The sequence below is a fragment of the Crocodylus siamensis genome, chromosome 9, assembly GCF_052110815.1.
Source record: "Crocodylus siamensis isolate JL-2025a chromosome 9, ASM5211081v1, whole genome shotgun sequence".
Classification (NCBI taxonomy): domain Eukaryota; kingdom Metazoa; phylum Chordata; order Crocodylia; family Crocodylidae; genus Crocodylus; species Crocodylus siamensis.
The window spans coordinates 41253445-41275606 of NC_143403.1; the positions used below are offsets into that span (position 1 = coordinate 41253445).

General features: G+C 48.7%; 1 protein-coding gene across 1 annotated transcript in view; it reads right to left on the bottom strand.

The window, feature by feature from the left end:
* The window catches only part of CARMIL2 (capping protein regulator and myosin 1 linker 2), a 123521-nt gene that overhangs the window by 82641 nt on the left and 18718 nt on the right, over positions 1–22162 (bottom strand). The window contains exons 6-15 of the mRNA XM_090062483.1: positions 21105–21226; positions 20646–20743; positions 19316–19386; positions 15854–15927; positions 6076–6151; positions 5898–5986; positions 4375–4469; positions 2863–2949; positions 1808–1917; positions 733–810 (exon numbers count right to left, since the gene is read on the bottom strand). Coding sequence (XP_089918609.1) covers positions 733–810; positions 1808–1917; positions 2863–2949; positions 4375–4469; positions 5898–5986; positions 6076–6151; positions 15854–15927; positions 19316–19386; positions 20646–20743; positions 21105–21226 — 900 coding nt within the window. The remainder of the gene's footprint in view (positions 1–732; positions 811–1807; positions 1918–2862; positions 2950–4374; positions 4470–5897; positions 5987–6075; positions 6152–15853; positions 15928–19315; positions 19387–20645; positions 20744–21104; positions 21227–22162) is intronic.

Sequence of the window (22162 nt, forward strand, 5' to 3'; positions counted from 1 at the left end):
AAGGGAGAAAGGAGCCAGCTGACTCTCAGACCATAGGGAGCTGGCAGGGCTGGCTGTTTGGGATAAAGGAGGTGGGGGAGGGACACTTTTGGTTTGTAAATGAGCAACCTGAGATGGAGTCAGAGAGAGGAGGACAGTGATACTCCAGGCTAGAACAGCCTTTTAGGATTTTTCTGTCAGTGAAGGTGATAGGAAGACTTACACATAGCAGTGACAGCATTGGGAGCATCAGGAGGCAGCGGGCTCATCTGGAACCCTGACTTTGGCTGAACAAGTCAGCTGCAGGTTCAGAGAACTGATGTAATTCAAGGTTGAGCTCCAAATGCAGTGCTCAGTGCCAAAGCTGAGCCAAGCCTGGATGCTGGAGCAGAGACTTACTTCTGATATTTAATGAACTGCTGCATCCAGGCTTTCACTTTTGATCATTGGTGCATGAGACATGCAGCATACCGTGTGAAGCTGCTACTTCTCTCTGCAAGAAGGACTCCTCACCAGGTGAGATGCAGTCTGTGTTAGCGTATCTGCAAGAGGATGTGGTGTGGGTGGGGTGGGCTGCACTGGCATGCAGAATACTGACTCTTTGATTGGACAGCATACCTAAGGTTTGCAACACCCAGGCACAAGCCCCAGTGATGACAGCAGTGCCATGCTGCTGTACAGCAAGGGCTTCCTGAGCCATGTAAAGTTTGTATGAGTGCTGTGGTCAGTGTGGAGAAGTGGCTGGTCACTTACTGCATCCAAAGCGCAGTCTGTCCCAGACAGGTTAAGGTGAGACAATGAGTTGGAGCAGCTGAGGAAACTATGCAAACTCTGCAAGAAAAAGACATGGGTTTAAGTAGTTCCTAGGCGGGTCTCCAAAGGCAGCATCTATTCCCAAAGGGAGTCAAATGTGAGATATTCTTGGCTGCAGATGGTGATCTGGGGCCTGGGCCATAGGGAGTCTCCACTGTTACCTGGGGCCATAGACGACTGGTAGGGGGTGCATGGGGGCATGGGGGTGAACATACCACCCCTGACGGGGCCAGTGCCCCCTGACAGCCAACACTGATGCTGTTGGTAGGGCTGGTGCCCCCCCCGACAGGACCACCTCCATTGATGGCTTCTGCAGGTGCCCCCCCCAGATTCAAGAGGCACCAGTTACTCATGCCTGGGGCCTGGCAGCCACCAGGATTTAGTACACCCCCCTGGGCAAGGGCTCCTCTTCCTTCTTGTACAGGCCTCCAGGTGGCTGCTCAGGCCCTTTCCTCATGCATCAGAGCAAGGTGAGAGAGACCAAAAAGGAGGCAGCCAAGTATGATTCTCAGTACTGGCAACTATGGAGCAAAGCGACCTGTGACCACATTTGATAACCTGCCTGTGATTCTAAGGATAATCAGGGGCCTCAGCACCAGATTTTTAGAAACACTGAGCATCCAGAATTCCCACTGAAGTCAACATGCATGGAGTGTGATGGGCACCTCAGAGTTGAGTTCATGTAGTCTCAGGCTGGGCACCCCAAACCAGCAGCAACTTCCAAACATTTTGGCATTAAGGACAATATGGATAGCTGAAAATCTTGCCCAAACCTTGCAGCAGCAGGCCAATCTGAAGGGCCAAATTTCCCCCTACCTAAATCTTTAATCTTCCAGAAAATACCAAAATGTGGTGTACACATGAGAAAAGAACCCATGCATGGGTATGTGTGGGCACCTACTTCCACAGGCAAGCCAGCATGAGAGAAAAGTACTGGATCTCTAAATCTGCTCAGGTATTATCAACGTTTCTCTGGCTAAGACCATCCTGCCCTCTACGCACTCTTCATACTTACACTGGCATCCTCTGTGGCAAGAATGCCAGGGTTTCCAGAGAGATCCAGGTGATGAAGCGAAGTACTGAAGACACCATTCGCTGCAAGGGACTGGCATAAAGTACTCATTCCTGTGAGAGGGGAGGAAGAAGAAATCAGAAAGTAACCTGTGTGGCAGGCAAGCGAGTGGACTCACAGCTAACGGACACAGAGAGAGCAAGAGCAGTATTCCAGAGCCTTGCTGTCTCAGAATGCCCTAGTGCAGCCTCCCTTGGCTTGGACTGTGGCTTGGTGAAGCTGGGAAATCTGGGAAGATCAGTGAAGAAGTGATTTCCCATGTTTGGTACAATTCCATAGAGGATTCTCTCCTTAACAATCTGTGGTAACCTCCAAGGCACCTTGGACTTAGAGCCATAAAATTGATAGGGACCTTGAAGGTCATCTAGTCCAGCCCCCTTGCACAAAGGCAGGATTCACTGCTCCTAAACAATCCCAGACAGCATGAAAACCATTGGATTCAACAATTTCCCTGGCAGCTTGTTTTCTGTCCTACAGCTCTCCCCATTGGGATAAAGAAACACTTTTAAATTGTCAGCCCTCACATGCTCCAAGAATCCAGTAGCAGAGTGCCCAGCAGAGCCCTCTGGCTTCTTGACATTGAAAATATCTCTCTCTGCAACACCCACTCAAAGATCCCAAGCCAGCCAAGGGGGCAAAGCTGTCCCAGGACAATGAGAATTCATTGCATCATTTAGACTAGACTAGACTATGCCTTTAAATTATATTGCCTGGCAAGTACTGAAGCCTCATCACTCTTCCATGAACATCATAAGGGGAAATACAAGCCAGAACAGCCCCTGCTGTACCCCACTTTACACTCCTGTTCCTTTAAGGCCAGCTCTTCTGGCTGCTGCCAGTCCCTGCCCAGTTTGGACAGGTTGCCAGCACTAGCATAGAGCAAGTGGCCTCTACAGATGTTCTCAAAGTTGGCACAGTTCCCTTTGCTTGCCTGAGCCTTCAAAGGTGGTACAGAGGATCTCTGAGCCCCATTCCCAGACCCCAAGAAAACCAGATACCTTTTGCAGTCAGTGAGGTCCTGGAGAAGTTCAGGCTCTGCAGGCCCTTTGACCGTTTCTCCAAGTGACGGCTGAAAGCAATTATCCCTGAGGAAAGAGCAGAGTTACCCCTGGGACTATGCATGGCAGTCTACTAAGTCACTACAGCAAGGAGGCAACAGGTGACATCCTGATCCCACTAGCTTGGCCATTTATTCAAGAACATACTCAGAACATTATCATTTATCAGCAAACACTGGGCATCTGGAGCAGTAAGCAAAGGAAAAGCAGCTTGCTCCCCAAACTAACCTGACCAGGCTGGCAATTCTCAAGGCAAATCTGCCTTACCAGTGAACACCAGATTCAAGCCACCTGCCAGAAGCAAGGATCCTGAGCCTGATGAAATAATGCTGTGCTCAGATGCAGCAGCTCCCTTCATTCATATTGATGGAAAAGGCTTGTATTGAGCCCTGAAAAAGACTAGATGCTAAGGTTGATGGCTGGTTTGTACAACAGCAGGTTTGCTCCTGCTCATGGAGAAGCTTTATAAAGCCCTGTGCTAAGTCTGCACTAAGGGGCAAATTATTTTGTGACTAGCTATGGAGGAAGTCCTTTGGTTCATGAGCAGTAACTTGAATGTTATTTGATTTTGAACTCCAGTTCCCACCTGCAGATCTTGTATTAAATATGCAAAACAAAATGAAAATCACAAGACAGCAATGCAATAGCCCTAAAATAATTCAAGGGGCCCCATTCTTGCTCTCATTTCCCTCCCATCCCACACACTGGGGAAAAGGTGGGCTTTTCAATTTCACTTAAGAGAAGTTTAGCTGAACTCAGAAGGGAGACCAGCTGCTTGCCCAAGGTCCTGGCAGGGTCACACCAACTGACCCCATCCACTGTTCTTCCTTGAAGGGCACCCAAAAAACACTTGGCACAGGCTCTGTCTGTCCTGGTGAAGAGCTAGCAGGCTACAGCCCAAGGGATAAGACATGTCACAGCTGAGTGCAAAGCACTGGCTGTCAGCTGTTGGCACAGTTCCCTTTGCTTGCCTGAGCTCTATTCCTTGCTTCCCCCCAGCTCTTCTTGTGGATTTATAGGGCCCTTAAATATATAAAGGTACAGTCTACATTAATGGGAGGGCGGCCTTTTTGGCAGATGTGCCATAAATTAGTCTTGCATCCTCCCTGACTGCCACTCCCATCCCCTTCCTCTGCCCAATCTGCTGCTCTGCTTTCTGCTTCCTACTCTCTGCTCCCTTCCTGATCTGCTGCTCTGCTTTCTGGCCCCTGGCCTGTCTGCTACTGTGCTGCCTGTCCCCTTCCTGATCTGCCACATGCCATACACAGACTGCTCATGCCACTAGTGGTACACATGCCACAGGCTGGCCACCCCCAGTCTACGTTGTCTCCCACCATGCTAGGGAACACTCTGCCCAGTTTCTCTTACTGTGTACATGACAAAAGCTGTTATTCTGATTCATTTAGTGCCCAGTAAAGGGACCCAATCTATTAGGATGGGGGCATGAGGTACCTCTGTCCTCCAGCTGGTTGCCAGCTAGACTGATTGTGCTAAGAGCAGAGTCTGGGTGCCTGCTTAATGCCTGGGCCATCCTCTGAGCAAATTCACTGCAAGGAAAAGGAGCACACTTTATAATACATCCCATATTGCAGAGAACTGGCACTACCGTAGTGCAGGCCTCTAAAGAGATATCCCCACTGTGCCTCCCAACCATTTGCAAAGAGATTTCAGCCCATGCTAAAGAAAATAGCACCTCAGCCAAATCATGTCTGCATGCTGGGGGTAAGAGGGGAGCAAATGCACACCTGTGCACAACTGCATGGATACATTAGGCTTCTGAGGTGCTATGGGAATTGTGCTGAACAGTGGTTCTTGCTTTACCAGTTTTTCTAGCCACATGACCATCCCAGCACTGGCTGATGCGCAAAGGGCTAAGGGACATGATCATAGACATGGTCCCACTGCCTTTCCGGTAGGCAGGCTGTGGTTCTCCTTGAACATGGCAAAGCAGACCACTGTCTCAGGCAAAGAGCAAAAGGATGAATATGCACCTGCATGTCCCATTCCTGCTGTGGAGGTGTGAAATTCAAGGCCTGGGCTGAGCCCTAGAAATGCCATAGAACATAGACACTGTCTTTCCCCTCTCTGAATTACAGTTAGAAAATAATTTGTTCATGCAAAACTAAAATTTATGGATTTAAACACTCCATTGGCAGGAAACTAATAAGGAAGCATTGCTCTGCTACCTACACTGAGCATACTACACTGTTCATAGCAGGCCCAGTACATTCTGGTATGTCTATGACCCCTGCCAGACACCAGACCAGCTCTCCAAAGGTATCCGCATACATAGCTGGGCCCAAAGTTGTTAAATGACTTTTCCATATGGGACTTGAGTTCTGCTAATCCCATTGACTAGTAATGGGATCTGGGTGTCTCACTCCCTTAGGAACTTTTGAAGTGGATACTTACACACAAGCCGGGGGGCTGCTCCAATGTACTGTAATTACAGCACATTGGAGCAGACTCAATTAATCAAGTCTGCTGGAACGTGTTAATTACTGTACTCCAGCCAGCCTCCACATCTCATGTATCAGTGTCCCTGTGCTTTAAAATGGCAGCGGGGGTACTTTAACTAAAGCTCTTGGAGCCACTCTAATTAAAGCACCCCCATCCCCCCCAGTCTCAGAACACATGTAAAAATGCCCTTTGTGTCCTAATATTACTACACTAGGAGATTGTGGGGTTCTTCCATTTTCCCTCATTTCTAGCCATTTAAAAATCATCCTGTTGAGGGTGACCACTAGGCAAGGGCATCCTAGAGCTGGTTCAGCATCACTTGAGCATTTAATATAGAGACAGTAACCCAAATTCTGCATTTTTGCCTTTTTAACACTGGGGAGCTGAGGATGTATGATGTACAGAGCTGCTAGTGAAAAGAGGCAGGAAATAAAGGCAAGGGGTCACTTTTATAAACTGAAATCAACTACATTTAAAGAACATGGCAAGGAAAGAAAATAGAAAATTTTCCTTACTATTTTAACCCACTGTTTTCTAGTACCAGCTCTTCCAGTGTCATCGATTTGCTGAGCATATACAACAGCTGTTCTGAAATCTCCAGATTCTATGGGAGAGGAAAACAGTGTCATTTACAGGACAACACTTAATAACTTTCATATAGGACAACACTTAATAACATGGCTCTATACTTACCAGCCTGAAGTCCTTACAGTACAGCTTTGTGAACCACAGGTTGAAGGACAATGCGGCAACACTAAGGGCAACATCTCTGCAGTAGGACAAAGGGATAGAACATGAGTGGAGTAATGGAAAGGGTGCCTGTAATTAGCAACATGGTAATTATTACATTAAAGGAGCCAGGTTGCATATATGCCATGGGTAGAGAGTAGGGAGAAATTTTTCATATGAACAGTTTTGTGGTTAAAAAAAAATAAAAATAAAAAGCAAGTTTCCTAACATAAAAATGATCCACAAAATTGGTCACGTTTCATGTACAAAAAAAAAAATCTAGGAGTCAGAAATGTATCATTTTTAAAAATTCAAATGCCTTTTTTTCATTTTAAAATATCCTGCTCCTTTGAACTAGCTGTAAATAGGCACCTGGTCACTCAAGCTGGAGAGGCGAAGTGGATAGATGCGCTACTAGTCGCATCACTCCCTTGTGTGCTGTTGGCCATAGAAACTGGCTTGCTTTAAGTGAATTCGCTGGATTGGGCCAAAAGGCTCAGTCAGGCCTTTGATCTTTTTTTATGCATATAAAAACACATAACAAGACACTGTGCAGAGTGCAGGCTGGTCCTTCAGTTTTTGCTTCTGACACTGATTACATTGCTTTTCAGTATTTAAATGGCAATCTGGATTCAAGGATGTCTCCCTAGTTATTTCAGGCATACTAGCTCTGAAGGATGACCCAGTTTGTTCTCTGAGAGTGTTCTAATGTTACTCTTCAAATGCAGTTCTGCTGTGCAAAGTGGTTCTGTAAAGCTGGACCCCTATGCCCCAACATTATCACCACCTCCTGAGTCCAGTCCAGAAGGGCTCAGTTCACAGGTAAGACTGCTTATTCGGAGTGCTGCCAGCCCCTTAGGTTCATCCTGGGACTGGAGCATCAAGCTGAGCTCTTTCCTTCTCCTGTGTTGCTAATGGCAATGAAGGTTCTGAGAGCTGAGCTCTGCCTGCAAGGCCCTGTCTTCTTCTCTTAAATGGGGCTGAATATGGGATAGCTGATGAGCATTTAGTAAGCAATTCTGCTGATGATGCACGAGACAAAAAAGATTACAGCACCTTGCCCCCATGGCAGTGCTGCCTCTACAAGACCCAAAGGCCAAAGGAACACAGGGGACCACATTTCTGAGTTTAACTATGCTATGCCATATGCACATTCCTTCTTTCTAAAGACAAGTAAAGTGGTTTAAGAGACCCTCAAGGAACAACCTCAGGCCTTTGCTTTTGAAGTTTGAAATTAGTCCCTCAGAAGCCATAACCAGAAATAACAACAAACACATTTACAAAATGCCTACAGAAAAAGTGTGTTCTCTCTCAGGCTTATGTGCAGGGGGGGAAATGTAGAAGAAATGCTAAGAGAACTGATAACCTCATGAGGCACATCCACACCTGCAGGCACATGCACTTGCAGCAGCTCAAACAGAAACAGTGCAAAATTGAGCAGGAGCTTTTTGCCTCAGCACATGTGCCCAGACATGCACTTTGGTGTGGTGCAAGTTGTGCCACTTGGGGCAAAATAACCCTGCCTGGCTCCTCCCAGATCTGCAGCCAGGGGGAGCTGTGCTGGCCTCAGCAGTATAAAAACCTGCCCTGAGCAGCAGCTCAGAGCTACTTGTCCTCAGGAACTTACAGGGGGAGGATCCTCTGGGAAGAAGCTGGCTATGCCCCTTCCTGTCCCAGGCTGCTGCAAGCTTGGTCTCAGGAGCTTCTAGGGAGAAGATGGCCAGGCCCCTTCCAGCCTCTGGCTATTGCTGGCATGCTCTAAGAATGTTTGGGGGTAAGGTGGCTGTACCCCTTTCTGCCTTGGGCTGCTGCTGCCCCCTGCCCCCACAGGGTGGGATCCTCTGCTGCATGCCACTGCCCCCCCTTGGGAGGGGCCCACCGCACCTCCGATTCTGCACCCCTATTCTGGCCTGCTGCGCAGCCTGCCGCCAAGCCACAGTTGAGGGACAGCCTGGGGATAGAGCCTGTGCTGCTGGTGGGCCCCTCCCCCACCATCACTGCCAGAGGTTAAAGGTGCCTTGCCTGTCCCAGCTGCCTTGGCAGGCCACCCCCCACCTTTACCTCCACTTTCACCAGAAGCATACGCTGAGTGGCTGAACTGGACGGTTGCTGCTACCATCACTGCTGCTGTTGCTGTGGTGGCTACTGCCATCTGTTCTGCTGCTGCCCCCTCTCAGGAGAGAAGGAGACTTCCTGCTGCACTACCTCACACTACTCAACACCACACCTGCCCTGGATTATGCCCTAATTGACTAATTGCTCCTGCCCTCCCCGACAGCCGCCTCACTGCATCTGATCCTGCTTTGTTTTCATGCCTACTGCTCTGCTGCCGAGTGCCTGGCTGGAGGTCTAAGGGGCTTCTAGACAGATCTCTTACATCTGCCTCAGCAGCCTTCCTTGTGTGTTGTGGTTTTTTTTGTTTGTTTGTTTATTTTTTCTGCCTGTGTACGTGTGTTCACCCCTCCCCTACATTCCTGAAGCATAGCCCTCCTGTTTGTTTGGGTTTTTTTTCCTGTGGAGCTGTAGTTCAGTGAGCTTCAGCCCCTTTCCCACACAACCCCAGTCTGCCCCTATTAGATTTTGGTTTTCTTTAGTATATTTTGTTTTTCTTTACTGTTTTCCCCTCCCCTGATGTGAAGCAATGGCAGGGCAGGAACCTTTGGTGGGGGGGGAGGACAGATGCCCCCCACAGAACTCCCTGCAGCCCCCACTTTGGGGGCAGATCCCAGCCAAGCCCCCATGCATACCCCTTCAGCCCCCACCCCAGAGGCAGAGTCCAACCAACCTCCTTTGGGGCGGAGAAGCCTGCAACCTCTGCTGAAGGGGCAGGCAGGGAGCCAACAGGGCCATGGGGTCTCCCCTAGACAGCCCCCCTGAGGGGCTCCCAAGCCCCCTTCCCAACCATCAGGGGCCAAGGGCAAGCAAGGGCTGTGGGAAGGGCTCCTCTTCAGCCTCCTTCACAGCTGGCAGTGGGAAGGGCAAGGGCCCTGCCCCCAAGCCTAGACCACCAGCACCTGAGGGGACCAGGTACAGGACACCAGCTGGCACACCCACTCAGCCCGTCTCTGGCCCTATCAGTGAGGCACCCCAGCAGGGGAACCACAGCTATACATAGCCAGCTGCAAGGCAACCTGAAGCTGCAGGGCCTGGACCCTCCACCACTGGCCCTTCCAGCTTGGGTGGCAAGGCCCCCTTTCCAGCACTCACCCGCATGCATGGGGTGAAGTTGCTAACTGCCCAAGAGGAAGAACTTGCACTTTGAGACCTGGGTGCAGGCCCTGGCTCGGGTACTGGGGGCCCCCCCAAGATCATGGCAGCCTCCTGCTTTCAGGGCAAGGGGGGTCTCTTTCCTTGCCTCTGAGGCCTCCACACAAAAGGCAGTGGAGAGGGGGCTTGTGGCAGAGGGTAAGTTACATCTCCCTGGTGGTCCTCAGCTCTGTCCCTCCCTATAATTGGGCTCTGCTCCCCCAGCTCCAAACCCTGGGGAGGGTTATCTCTCTGGTGTTAGCCCTCTCGCTGGGGTGCCAAGACCCCAGCCTCTGCCACATGCATTCCTTCCATTACCAGGTTACGATCCAGCTGGTGGCAGGAACGCGGCTAAAGGCTGAGGGGTGCCTCATGGTTCCTTTTCAGGGGGCCCTGTTGAGGGTTTTCTATATGCTGGGGGACCTGTGATGCTTCTGGTGCTGCGCCCTGGGGCACTTCTGTCACAAGTGCCCCATGGGCCAGGGGGAGGAGGGCATCCGCAGGTCCCACTGGCAAGAGGGGTGCCCCTGCCACTGGTACCCCTTCCCCCTCAGGCCCCCCTGGCATCCCAGCAACATCATACAGCCCCCCTGTGAGCTCAGGGGACCCTGCCCCCAAACCAAGTTTGGCAGGGTCCCGGGGAGGGCAGAAGCAGCCAAAGGGAGAGAGGGAGCAGGGCCCCCTTGCCCCTAGTCATGCCTCCACTGTAGCTGCCCCACTCCAACCCTCATCTTTTCCTACTGGACCCTGTCCACCAGACCACTCCATGGCTGAACGGGTGCAGGTCCCCTCCAGGCACAAAGCCAAGAGGAAGGCCTGGGCGCAGCTGGAGCCCTTGGACATGGAGGACTCCTCCCCCCCACTCCCAACGCCACCACATGGGGGAAGGAGCGGCCCAGCTTCTGAGGGCCTCCCCAGCTGTGCCTGACACCCCACCCCTGAGAAAAGATCAAACAGGTGATCCCTATGGAGGAGGTTTTGAGGCTGCTGGACAGCCCTGAGCAGGAGCCTATGGAGGAGGACCCTCACTCCACTGGTCAGGGCCTATCCCCTGAGACCACGGACGCTGAGGCTGAGACTGAAGCCGACCCAATGGAAGGTCCATCACAGCAGCCCTCCCCCTCCAAAGATCTGGGGAAGATGAGGGCCCTGGGGCTCACTCTGGTGAATTCTGAGGAGGGAAGTCCCCTCTCCCAAGACAAGCACTGATGCCACCCTGGTGGCAGATGGGTCTCCTCCTTCTCCCTCCCAGTCAAACCCCCACTACTAGCCTGCCCAATGGTCCCACACCAGAGGGGGTCGGGCTGGGGTCTCCAGACCAACAGTCCGATCTTGTCAGGGACTCTGTGCAGAACCCCTGGGGTTCCAGCTCTGCTCTGCAAGCTTGAGAGAACCCTGCCCCCACCCTTACCCCCATCCCTGTCCCAAAGGGCTGCAGAGCTGTCCCAATCCCAGCCAGAGTCTGTGGTCTTAGTGGATGGGGAGGTTCAGATGGTGCCTAAGGAGCCCGCTGAGCTCCAGGACCAGAAGAAGGACACCTGAGGACCGGCAGGCTTCATGAAGCCTGTGGACCTCTCGGTCCTGGTGATCCCCAGGTGTAAGCTATTTGCATTTCTTGACCGCGACTATACTTGGTGGTCTGCCAGCAAGGCACAGCTCACCTTGGACCGCTGGGGAGATTTGGACAGCATCCTCACCACTGTGAGGGTGCTGGTGGGGGAAGGCAAGGAGCCAGATCAACACAAAGGTCTATAGGCAAGCCCATAGTTTCATAGACACCCCCTATACTTATGGGATGGAATTCTGGTGTTCCCTATTTGAAAACTGAAAAATCCCCAATTAAAAAAATCCCAAAGTACTCTGTAAAATACCCCAAAATCCATGTTCCTTGACAGCACTCGGCGGGCGGGGGAGGCAGGCCAGGGATGGGACTGGGTGAGGCAGCAAGCGGGGAGGCTTAAGGAGCTGGCAAGGGATGGGGCCAGGTGGCGCAGCGATCTGGGGGGCTCAAAGAACAGGTGGGGATGGGGCTGGCAGGGGTCCCCCCATGGTCCCCTCCCCCAGCCCTTCCCACCCCCTGCTTGCCAGCATGAAGTCCCAGTCCAGCTTCCTGTGGCTGGCACACTGCCTGCTTTGCATGGGCAAGCAGCATGCTTCAGCAGTGGGGCAAGGGCCAGCCATAGCGATGTTCTGGCTGGCTACCAGATGTGGAGGACCCGAGCCTCCAGTTGCCTGCCCCACTTTTTTTTGCCTGGGGTATTTTTTGCCCACTGGATATCCAGGGGTCTAATTTTGCCCCCATGGTGCAAATTTGCAGTGCAGGGAATGTTTTTTGTTCCCGCACGTGCCTCTTGCAGTGGCTCAAGGGGCTATGAGATGCTGTAAGGGGCACATGTGCACTTGTCTGGACATGCCCACAATGGCTTGTTACTCACAGAATCATAGAAAAGTCAGGTTAGAAAGGACCTTTAGAGTTCATCTAGTCTAACCCCCTGCCTGAGGCAGGATCAGCACTATACAAACTGTCCTATGCAAATCTATTGTCTATCCTATTAGCTAAACTACACAGTCAGCCTTGACACAACACAAGACACAACACCCTAACCTGCCACAGCTAAAGCAGACGGACCACGGTGACCAATGTCCTTCTGCTGCAAGGCTTGTTAAAATTCGCTGGAGAGATCCAAAGAAGAGAACTATGCCCCCCACTATAGAAGACAGCAACCCCCCCCCCCCCCACAGTCCTTACCAATTTAACCATAGCATAAAATTCTTACCTGATACACTCACTTCCAACCCACAGCTCCCTGCCCCCCTCAGCCTGCTGGTGGGGGTGGGACCTAGCTGCTCCCTATCCCACTTGGGCTGGAGTGGGATAGCTGCAGCAGCTCCAGCTCATGCGGGCAGCAGCGGAATGAGTCCAGTCCTGGCACAGGCCAGAGGGAAGAGAACAGAAGGCCTGTGGCACCCTCTGCCCTGGGCTAAGGCTCCTGGACCATGCCAGGCAGCCTACTCACAGCCCCACCCACCTTCCCAAACAACATCTCCCAGCCACCCCACCCCTGCAAGTACAGGCGCTGGCCCCGATGTTGCCGGCCCAGGCACACAGCTCCCCGCTACCCCCAAAGAATCCTCCTGCCATCTTCTTCCCCCACTAGAGGGGCAGGTGCCTCCCCTTGCCCCCTCCCCCACCCTGCCCTGATGCAGCCTTGGTGCCCGGCCACCTTTCCACAGTGCCAGCAGGCACCCCTCCCACCCCCACACACACCCATCCATCCACACCTACACACACACTCCTGGATGGTCCCCAAGTCCTGGCCCTCCAACTCCACCAAAAGTGGGGTCTTGCAAGGATTTGTGCCAGGCCCTATTTTGTTCAACATTTTCATCAATGATCTGGAAATGGGGGTGCACAGTAAAGTCTCTAGGTTTGCAGATGGTACCAAATTATTCCAGGTAGTCAAGTCCCAAGCTGACATACAGGAGCTGCAGAAAGATCTCACCAAGCTAAGTGAGCGGGCAAAAAGTGGCCACTGAACTTCAGTGTCAAGAAGTACAAGGTAATGCACCGGGGAAAAATAACCTCAACTATGTATACACAGTACTGGGTTCTGAACTAGGTTTTATGACTCAGGAAAGGGACCTTGAAGTCACTGTAGATAGTTCCTAAAAAATATCAGCTTGGTATTCAGCAGCAACTAAAAAAGCCAATAAAATATTGGGCATCATAGGATCCATGTATGTGAGACATTTACTGCAGAGCTGACTAATTAGCTCTGCAGTAAATGTCTCAATGTCTACACGCACACCCCTGTTAGGGCACAGGAAACTAATAAACCCTTGTAAATAAAAGTACTATCCTGCTGTGGAGTTTTTTCATGCATAACAAAGCACATGTTGACACTGACCCAGCTGGCTGGAGCACAAGGGTGCTTCAGTGTGGGGGCTGCCTGCTGGCTAGCCCCAACACTAAAGTACCTTTGTGCCCCAGCTAGCTGGTCCACAGCACATTAAGCCTGGTCAGAGCAGCCCTGGGCCGGCAGGCTGACCCCCAGGGTCCCCTGCTAAGCAGGGCTGCTCTGACGAGGCTCCATATACTGCACATGAATAAATGCTGGAGCTGGTTGCTCTGGAATTAACTGCTCTCTGGAGCACTTTCAAATAGCACCTGGGAGCAAAAAACTCCAGAGCAATAAGTTCTGGTCTTTATTCATGTATGCTAATTGTACATGTAGATGTACCCATTAAGAAGGGAATTGAAAACAAAGCAGAGAACATCATCATGCCATTATAACAAAACTATGGTAAGCCCATTTCTTGAATACTGTGTGCAGTTCTGGTCCTCACATCAAAAAAGGATGTAGTAGAATTAGAAAAGTGACAGAGAAGGGCAGCCAAAATGAACAGGTGCCTGGAGCAGTTGTCATACCAGAAAAGACTAAAAAAGCTAGGACTCTTCAGTTTCAAAAAGAGAAGGCTAAGAGGGGCACAACAAAGGTCTGTAAAATCATGACTGGTATGGACCAAATGAACAGGGAACTATTGTTCACCAAGTCCCAGAATAGTAAAAATAGGGAGCACCTGCTGCAGTTACAAGTGACAGGTTTAAAACAAACAAGATAAAGTATTTTTTATGTAACACACAGTTAATTTATGGGATTTGTTGCCACAGAAGGTGGTGGAAACAGATAGCACAGGCAGGTTCACAAAGGGACTGGATACATTCATGGTTATTGATCTATGAATAGCTGTTGAACAGAATGGTTAGAGATGTTTCCTCTGGCATCTCTAACCCAATGAATTGTAGATGCTGGGGAAGGAGTTAAGTAGATCACTCTAGAAATACCCAGTTTGATGCTCCCATTGTATAGCATCCACTTCTGCCCTGTCCGAGACAGGATACAGGGCTAGATGGACCAAAGGGTCTGACCCCTATGGCACTTATGTTGTCACTGTAGATGATCAGTAGGTAGCACTTTGGCTTGGCAGGTATGCAGCTCTGTACATGCCTACTTGAGTATAAATCTCAAAACTGTAGCAGGGCAAAAACTCATGCCCAGTGGGTGTTAGGTGATGAGCAGTGAAGGACAGCCCAAGAAGTAAATGCCAGTTCTAGGTCCCTGTCATGTGGGAAGGGGGAGGGATGTTGAGCATATGGGCAGAATCTTATTTCTCCATACTCACCCAAACAGTAATTACCCAGCCACATAACCAGCATTTTTAGCACTTATGCCTAGTTATTTATCCCATTCTATGTGCAGCATGGGTACAAAAGTGTTCAGGTGGTTATTGAGTATGAGCAGTAGGTTGCTTCCTGTCCCAGCAGGTACACTACTCTGTACACATGTACCCGACCATACTTCTCAAAACTGTAGCCTGACAAAAATCAGGAGAGGATCACATATGTTTTACTCCAGCAACCTAGTAGTTAAGGGACAGCTGATGCCGGTTCTAGCCTTCACCCCTTCAGTGGGTTTGAACCTGCATCTCCCCAGCACAGTGCTCTAAATACCTGGCCACTGGTTAAGTTATAGTTCTGCAGGGCACCCCAGGAGGAAAAGCAGAAACCACCTGCATCAAAATAGCTTAATCACTTGCAATTCATTGATGTTATCTGGTGCAGTTTTGTGCATGCACACCTTCATTCTGGAGAGTCTTAGGGTAAAGTTACACTTTACACTTAGACCATACTAAATCTGTGGAATGTTAAGCAATGTTGAGGTTAGATTGTGCTGTGAGCAGTTGCATGATAATGATTAATACCGTTTCTTGCCTCAGACCTCTGACTTGCTACTAGAGGGCTGGTGACCAGGGGCATGGCTAGAAGCCAAGACACCTGAGTTCCATCCCCACTCAGAGGGCAGGGGAGCAGAAATGGAGCACCCTGGGATACTGGAGGACTGCAGATTGCTTGGTTTATCTCTGTGGAGCAGACTGAAGTTACTCTAACATGAGGTAGGTAGCACAGCCCAGAGTTAACCCTTGCCTGAAGTGGTGTAACTCTGAGCTGCTCAGAGGGCACTTAGCACAGTTATCACTCATTAACATGCAGATTCTTGCATTTTAAGTGCCCTTAGTATGGTCTTGGTGTAACATATAATTTCACCCTTGTTTTAACTGAGCCTGTTAGCAAAAGAGAAAAAAAAAGATTTCAGATAGAATAAATTAACCTGAAATAAAACGTGGGAACTAAAACTGCTTCCTTTATTTTGGTGCCAGTTTGTGCATAAGCTTGCCCCTGGTCACTGAAACCAGTAGACCTAATTCTGATCCACATAGAAGCCAGTCCACAGAGCATGAAGAGGCCATTATAGTGTCACTCTTCAGAGCACAGTTCACTTTAAATACTCCCTTGCAGTAAGGTTTAGCCAGAAATGGACCAGGCCTCTATGTCTAGAGATATTTTCAGGGTGGCTATAGGCAGAATGTAGTTTGCCCGCCCTCTCCATCTTGAGTAATCCTAACCATCTGATGACAGAATTACATGAAGTCTTACCTGCTCTCAAGGTGGCTAAAGTCCAACAGGTTGAACTCTCGGCAGTCTTGGCTGTTGTAAATATTGTCCACATCCTGCCAGAAAGACAAATCAGCACATTATCACAGAGAAGTTCCTTTCATCTACACTACTCAATGGGCTTACAGTGGAGAACCACCACACAGTCAGTTTTAAATTGTCTGAATTCACAAGACATAGCAAGCTAATGAAGAAGGAACATTTCCAACATCCTCCTAGATAACTGGTCACCCTCCAGGTTACAAAGTCCTTGGATGCAGATGTTGAGGTAGATGTCATCTACCTGGACTTCAAGAAGGCTTTTGACACTGTTTCTTACCTCATTCTCATAAAAACTAGGCGACTGCAGCACCGATGCCTACATAGTCAGATGGGTGGCAAATTGGCTCGATGGTTGTACCCAGACAGTGGTGGTGGACAAGCCGTTTTTGATCTGGAGGGATGTGGGCAGTGGAATTCCCCAGGGCTCGGTCCTGTGCTATTCAACATCTTTATCAGTGACTTGGAGGTGGGCATGGAAAGCACACTGTCCAAATTCACTGATGACACAAAGATGTGGAGAAAAGTGGGCACACTGGAAGGGAGGGACAGAATCCAACTAGATTTAGACAGGTTACAGAGGTGGGCAGATGAGAATAGGATGGAATTCAACGCGGACAAGTGCAAGGTGCTGCATCTAGGGAGAAGGAACCTACAACATACCTACAGGCTGGGGAACTCCCTTCTCAACAACACAGTGGCTGAAAGGAATTTTGGAGTCATTGTTGACTCCAGGATGGACATGAGCCGCCAATGTGAGGAAGCTGTCAGTAAGGCTAACTGCACCTTGTCGTGCATCTACAGATGTATCACAAGCAGGTCCAAGGAGGTGATCCTTCCCCTCTCTTTACAGCACTGGCTGGAATACTGCATCCAGTTCTGGGCACCTCACTTCAAGAGGGATGTGGCTAGCATTGACAGGGTCCAGAGAAGGCCCACTCGCATGGTCAGGGGGTAGCAGGCCAGGCCCTACAAAGATAGATTAAAGGGCCTGAATCTATTCAGTCTCCACAAGAGAAGACTGAAAGGGGATCTGGTGGCCGTCTATAAACTCACTGGGGGGACCAGTGGGAAATAGGTGAGGCTCTATTCCCCCGGGCACCACCTGGGATAACAAGGAATAACAGCCACGAATTGATTGAAAGTAGGTTCAGGCTTGATATCATGAGGCATTACTTTATGGTTAGGGCTGCCAGGCTCTGGAAGGGGCTCCCAAGGGAGGTGGTGCTCTCCCCTACCTTGGGGGTCTTCAAGAGGAAGTTGGATAGATTTCTGGCTGGGGTATTATGATCCCAGCACTCGTTCCTGCCCAGGGCAGGGGGTCAGACCTGATGATCTGTTCAGGTCCCTTCTGACCCCTAGAAACTATGAAACTGGATTAGGAACTTCACTGCAAGGTAGTCCTTCCCCGAATGATCTGGGGGCAGCAGAGCTGTCAGCTTGGCTGCAGGCTTGCCACTGGAGCAAGCTCTCTGTGATCACGTCATCCAGAGCAGAAGTTAATGCTTATAGGAAAAGGAGAGAGAACAGAACAAATATGGCTTATTTATAAGTCAGAGGACAGTATGAGACAGAGCTCCTGTGCATGGCTGGGGTACATGGTAGGCTTTCTAAGAGAGGATTTAGCAGGTGAGAAGGCATAATACTTCCCAGGAGATGAGCCCATCACCAGCCATCCCATGAAAAGGCAGCCAGCAGCAAAAAGAAACATCATGGGTGAGGAGAACTACCAAAGCTAAGTCCACAATGGATGTCCCATACATTAACAGAAAAGTCATAAGTCATCCATCTAGTGCCCAAAGCAAATTACTGACTGCATTGAGTTTATCCAGCCCAGGTCAAGGAGTCCAATTTTGTTGTAGCTTGACTGCTCTCACTGCGGATTCCTGAGCTTTGCTGGGATGAAATTAGGTAGACAAGTAAGATTAATTCTCATAACAACTCTGACCCACCCAGCTGGATGTTAATAGCTTTGAAGCTCTGTGGGTAGTGCTAGGTAGGAAATGGGTTTCCCATTCCAAGTAAGTTTTCAGGATATCAAAAATGTTCCTTTTCTGCAAGACCCTTCAAAGAGCAAAACAAGAGAGATGTGAGACCCAGAATCTCACAAGTTCCTTCCCTAACTTACTTGGACCAGGGACCAATCTATCCCATATCCCAGCTACATGCCAAAACCATGCAAGGAGCTGTCACAGTCAGCAGAACCCTATATGTTTCCAAATGAGTTAATATAACCAGCCTCCCCCAGCAACAGAAGAACAAGGGAGTGGGTAAGCTACAGCTCAGTGCTCTGGAGAAAGGAGGGAAGGGGGACATAAATAGAGGAGTGGGGTAATGGGAGAGCACTGACCCTGCCTCAAAGAAGGAGGGCATTCCTTGAGAGATGGGTCCTGTTCCCCCCTCTCTCCCAGGTAGTTTTCTTGCAGTCTGCCAGGCCACAAGGGCCAGGACAAGCCCTGCCAAAAGGCTAATGGACAGCTCCTCTCCTGAGAATCAAGCACTCACTTTATCATCTGGGGGACTGTGCAGGAGCAACCAGCCTATTTGCCATTTCACACTCTGTGCTGTATACTTGGAAAAGCTCCATCAGAGCCCAACCTTCCCTGTTAGCTCTACAGCAGCAGTTTTCAAACTAAGGTACATGTACCCCCTGGGGTGTGCAGCACTTTGCCAAAGGCATGTACCTAAATTTTAACAATGAGTAATGGTACATGGACATGCACATCAGTGAACATGCATAAGCAGCAATATTTTTCAGCAATGTTTTTCAGGCAAAAGGGTGCACGGCCAAAGAAGTCTGAAAATCGCTGCTCTGTGCCCACAGAAGGCCACTACAACATCAAGTAACCAGAAGCACCTTTCATAGAACCTCAGGAAAGAGCTTTCTGTTACCCCAGTGAGAGCCACAGTATAGGACAGCACAGGTGCAAGCAAGTGCAGGGTCAAGCCCTACAGCATCAGGCCATATACCTAGTTACTGACCAGGCAGGACTGGTACAGACCATCAACAATCACTTCTCCCTCTTTCTCAGTGAATTCAGTGCTAGCATCATGCGCCAAATATTTAGCCCTAGAGACTAAAGACTCCCCATTAAACATTGATCAAATGCCACACAGACAGGAGCTGAATAGGCTTCCTCACACCAACACTTCAAGTCTCCACTAATTTGCTTTAACTCTAGGAAATGACCTCAAAGGGAAGAAGATGGTGGTGGCTCTCCAAGACCAAGTCAACCCCTGGCTTCTTTGCAAAGCCTGCCAGCAAGAAGCCTCTGAGTGCAGATGACCCAAAGGAATATTTAGAAATAATTGAAGAAATTGCATGTATTACTTCATTCAAGGCACCTGGAACAAGCTAACTGATAAGTATCCTACTTCTCCTTTCAACTCTTCATATAAGCTTACCCACTGGATCTCTTCCCTGAAGGCAAAGCCGTTGTAATCACATAAAGCAGCATATGTCTCCGAAAACCCACCTATGAATGGAAGACAACATTAACAACAGAAACATTATCAGAAGCCCCTGAAGGAAAGGCAGGAGAAAGGACATATAAGGCGTTTCCCCAACTAATCCCGAATCAGGACTTGAGAACCTCTCCCTGTCTGATATTGACTCCTTCAGTGTGCATGTATTCCACTTTCCCAGCTTCCTAGACACAGGAACATGCCCTGAGAAACATGGTCTGCCTGGCTGCACTCACTCTGCACATTCCAGACCTGGAGAGGGGACAATGAAGCCTGCTCCTAAGAAGGCCTCCACTGCCACTCTCAAGCATGCCAGATCTTGAGAGCAGCAGGGCAGACAGTGACACTCTCACTGATACTTCCCCACCTCCTTTCTGGGTCTGGGGTGTGTGGAGGAGGAAGAAGTGGGCAGGACTGTGCTTCTCAGCACTCCTCTCAAGAGTGATATGAAAACACTACACACATACCCTCTGTGAAAGAAGGAACATGGACCAAGACATCATATATAACACACAACTTTCTCAGGCCAAAACTCTTTTATTAAAGTAGGATGCTTGGACCATAACATTATCATTTACCTTTTTTAAATATATTTTTTTAAATCAATGTTATATACATCTACTAAAACATACAAAAAGCTATACTTAATCTATCTTAGAATTACAAACCTGAGCCATAAAAATTTAGCAAGTACCAGAATCAGGGTGACTCAGCAAACTTTAAATCGCCCCTTTATGCATATACAACATAAGACAATCCTATCACATACCAGAAGTGTAGCAGAGCAGCAAGTTTTATGTCCCACCCTCAGAGGCCCAGGACCACTTCCCCTCCACCCCACAGTTACACTGCTGTCACATACATTATTACCTACAACTGTGTTCCACAGGATTTCTGCCTTATATGCACACTTGACTTCAAAGGGACTAATGATGTGAATGAAGTTAAGCACATAAGAAGAAATGCCTCCACAACTGGTACCAATAGCATTTATACATGTTCTTCAGCCTATGGCAATGGCTAGAAAAAGAAAGTCCACTCAGTCCACCTCCCTATACCCTCCACTAGCCCACAGTTTCTGAGATTTTGGAATTATATTAACTTGTGCCAACAACTTATACTTTATGTGCATTGTGTGTCATGTCTTATATTTGCACAGAGGCTGACACCATACAGCTCCTGGCTAGGCCCAAGTCTTTCAATCTTAGAGGGTTATTTATAGAATTTTTTGTTTTCTTCTGATATATGTCCACAAAAAAAAGTTGGTTACCACAAGGCCCTTGGTTGTTCTGCAGCATTTCCTCCAGGGAGTCTATTTTCTTTCGGATTCTCTCGTACAAATTGGGGGGAGAGTGCTTGAGCAGTTTCCTAAGAAAATAACCCAAGGTTAGGCAAAGAAAAAGCAAAAGGCAGAAAGTGTCTTCAGCCACGTGTAGTGGCTCATGCTACATACAGACCCAGAAAAACCCCACTGCTTGCTTCAATAGGAAACCTTTGGATTTATTTGCCTTGCTACTCCCTATGCCCCTTTGTGATGACTCTTCCATTATACTGAAGGAACACAGAAATACATATCCATTTGCCCTCAAATTGAAATTGTGTGCATGCAAGATAGCGTAGGTCTTAAGTAGGGGAATTGCGGGGCTTTCTGCAGAACTCTACCAGTCTGCCCCACTGCATGTAAAGCACCTCAGGCCCTGATGAGCAAATGTATATGGACTAGCCTTACCCAGGTGAAGAATCTGGAAAGACCTTTTTAAGCGCCATGGTGATGTGGATGACAATCTGCTCCAAATCATCAAATGACATCAGCCTAAAGGCATAAGAAGACGTATCGGTTTCTATGACAACCTGTAGGGACAAGAAAAAGTGAGAGACGAATGACATTTGAGGAAATGAGCAAAAGGAAAGTGTTATAAAAATTCTCAGATATTTCAGTAATGACAGCAAACGAGAAAAGCCATAAGCTAAGAGACAGTTTACAGAGGTATGAAAAAGTCTTAGCACTATTGCATATGATGATAGATGAAAACTATGTTCAAATGGAGTTGAGGATGAGAGTAATCTCAGTAATTCAGGGAACAATATAAACAATAGTGTAATTATTTGAAAAAACAAAGCATTACAAGCCCAAGAAATTCCACGTTAAGGATGAAGTTAAAGAAGCCAAACCCCAATAAAGTGCAAAAAACATACAACTTAAGGACAGAAATACCCTTAGCTATGCTCTATACTAACACCATAGCATAACCATGTGATGATATTTTAGTATTTGTGATCTCAGATTAATTATATTGTTTTAAAGGCATGGGGGCACTCCATGCAGTCTGTTTTATTAAAGTTTAAAACAAATGGAGAAAAGGTCAAGTGCAGAAAGCTACATTTCTAAAGGACACATTTTAAAATTAATTTTAACTTTTTAACTAATCGATGATAAAGTGCAAAACTCAAATCAGCCTTAATTATGGCACTGCAAATGGTACCTCCATCCTAAATCACCATTGACAAGGTAAAAATGGGCAGCAGATTCCATGCCAGGTGAGCTCTCATGGTAGTCCATAAAACAAGCAAACTCCATTTTTTCCCTACTGCCTTGCCAACTTCTCACCTGCTGGAAATAGGGGCAGCCCCCATGAAGTCACTGCATTTACACCTACATAGGCTAGGTCTGAAATTTGCCCAATTAATTTTTTTTTCAGAGCTTCACACCAGATAAAATCATAGGTTTCATTTGAACTCCCAGGTAACACGGACAATAAGAATTCACCAAGTCAGCCGTGTACTCAG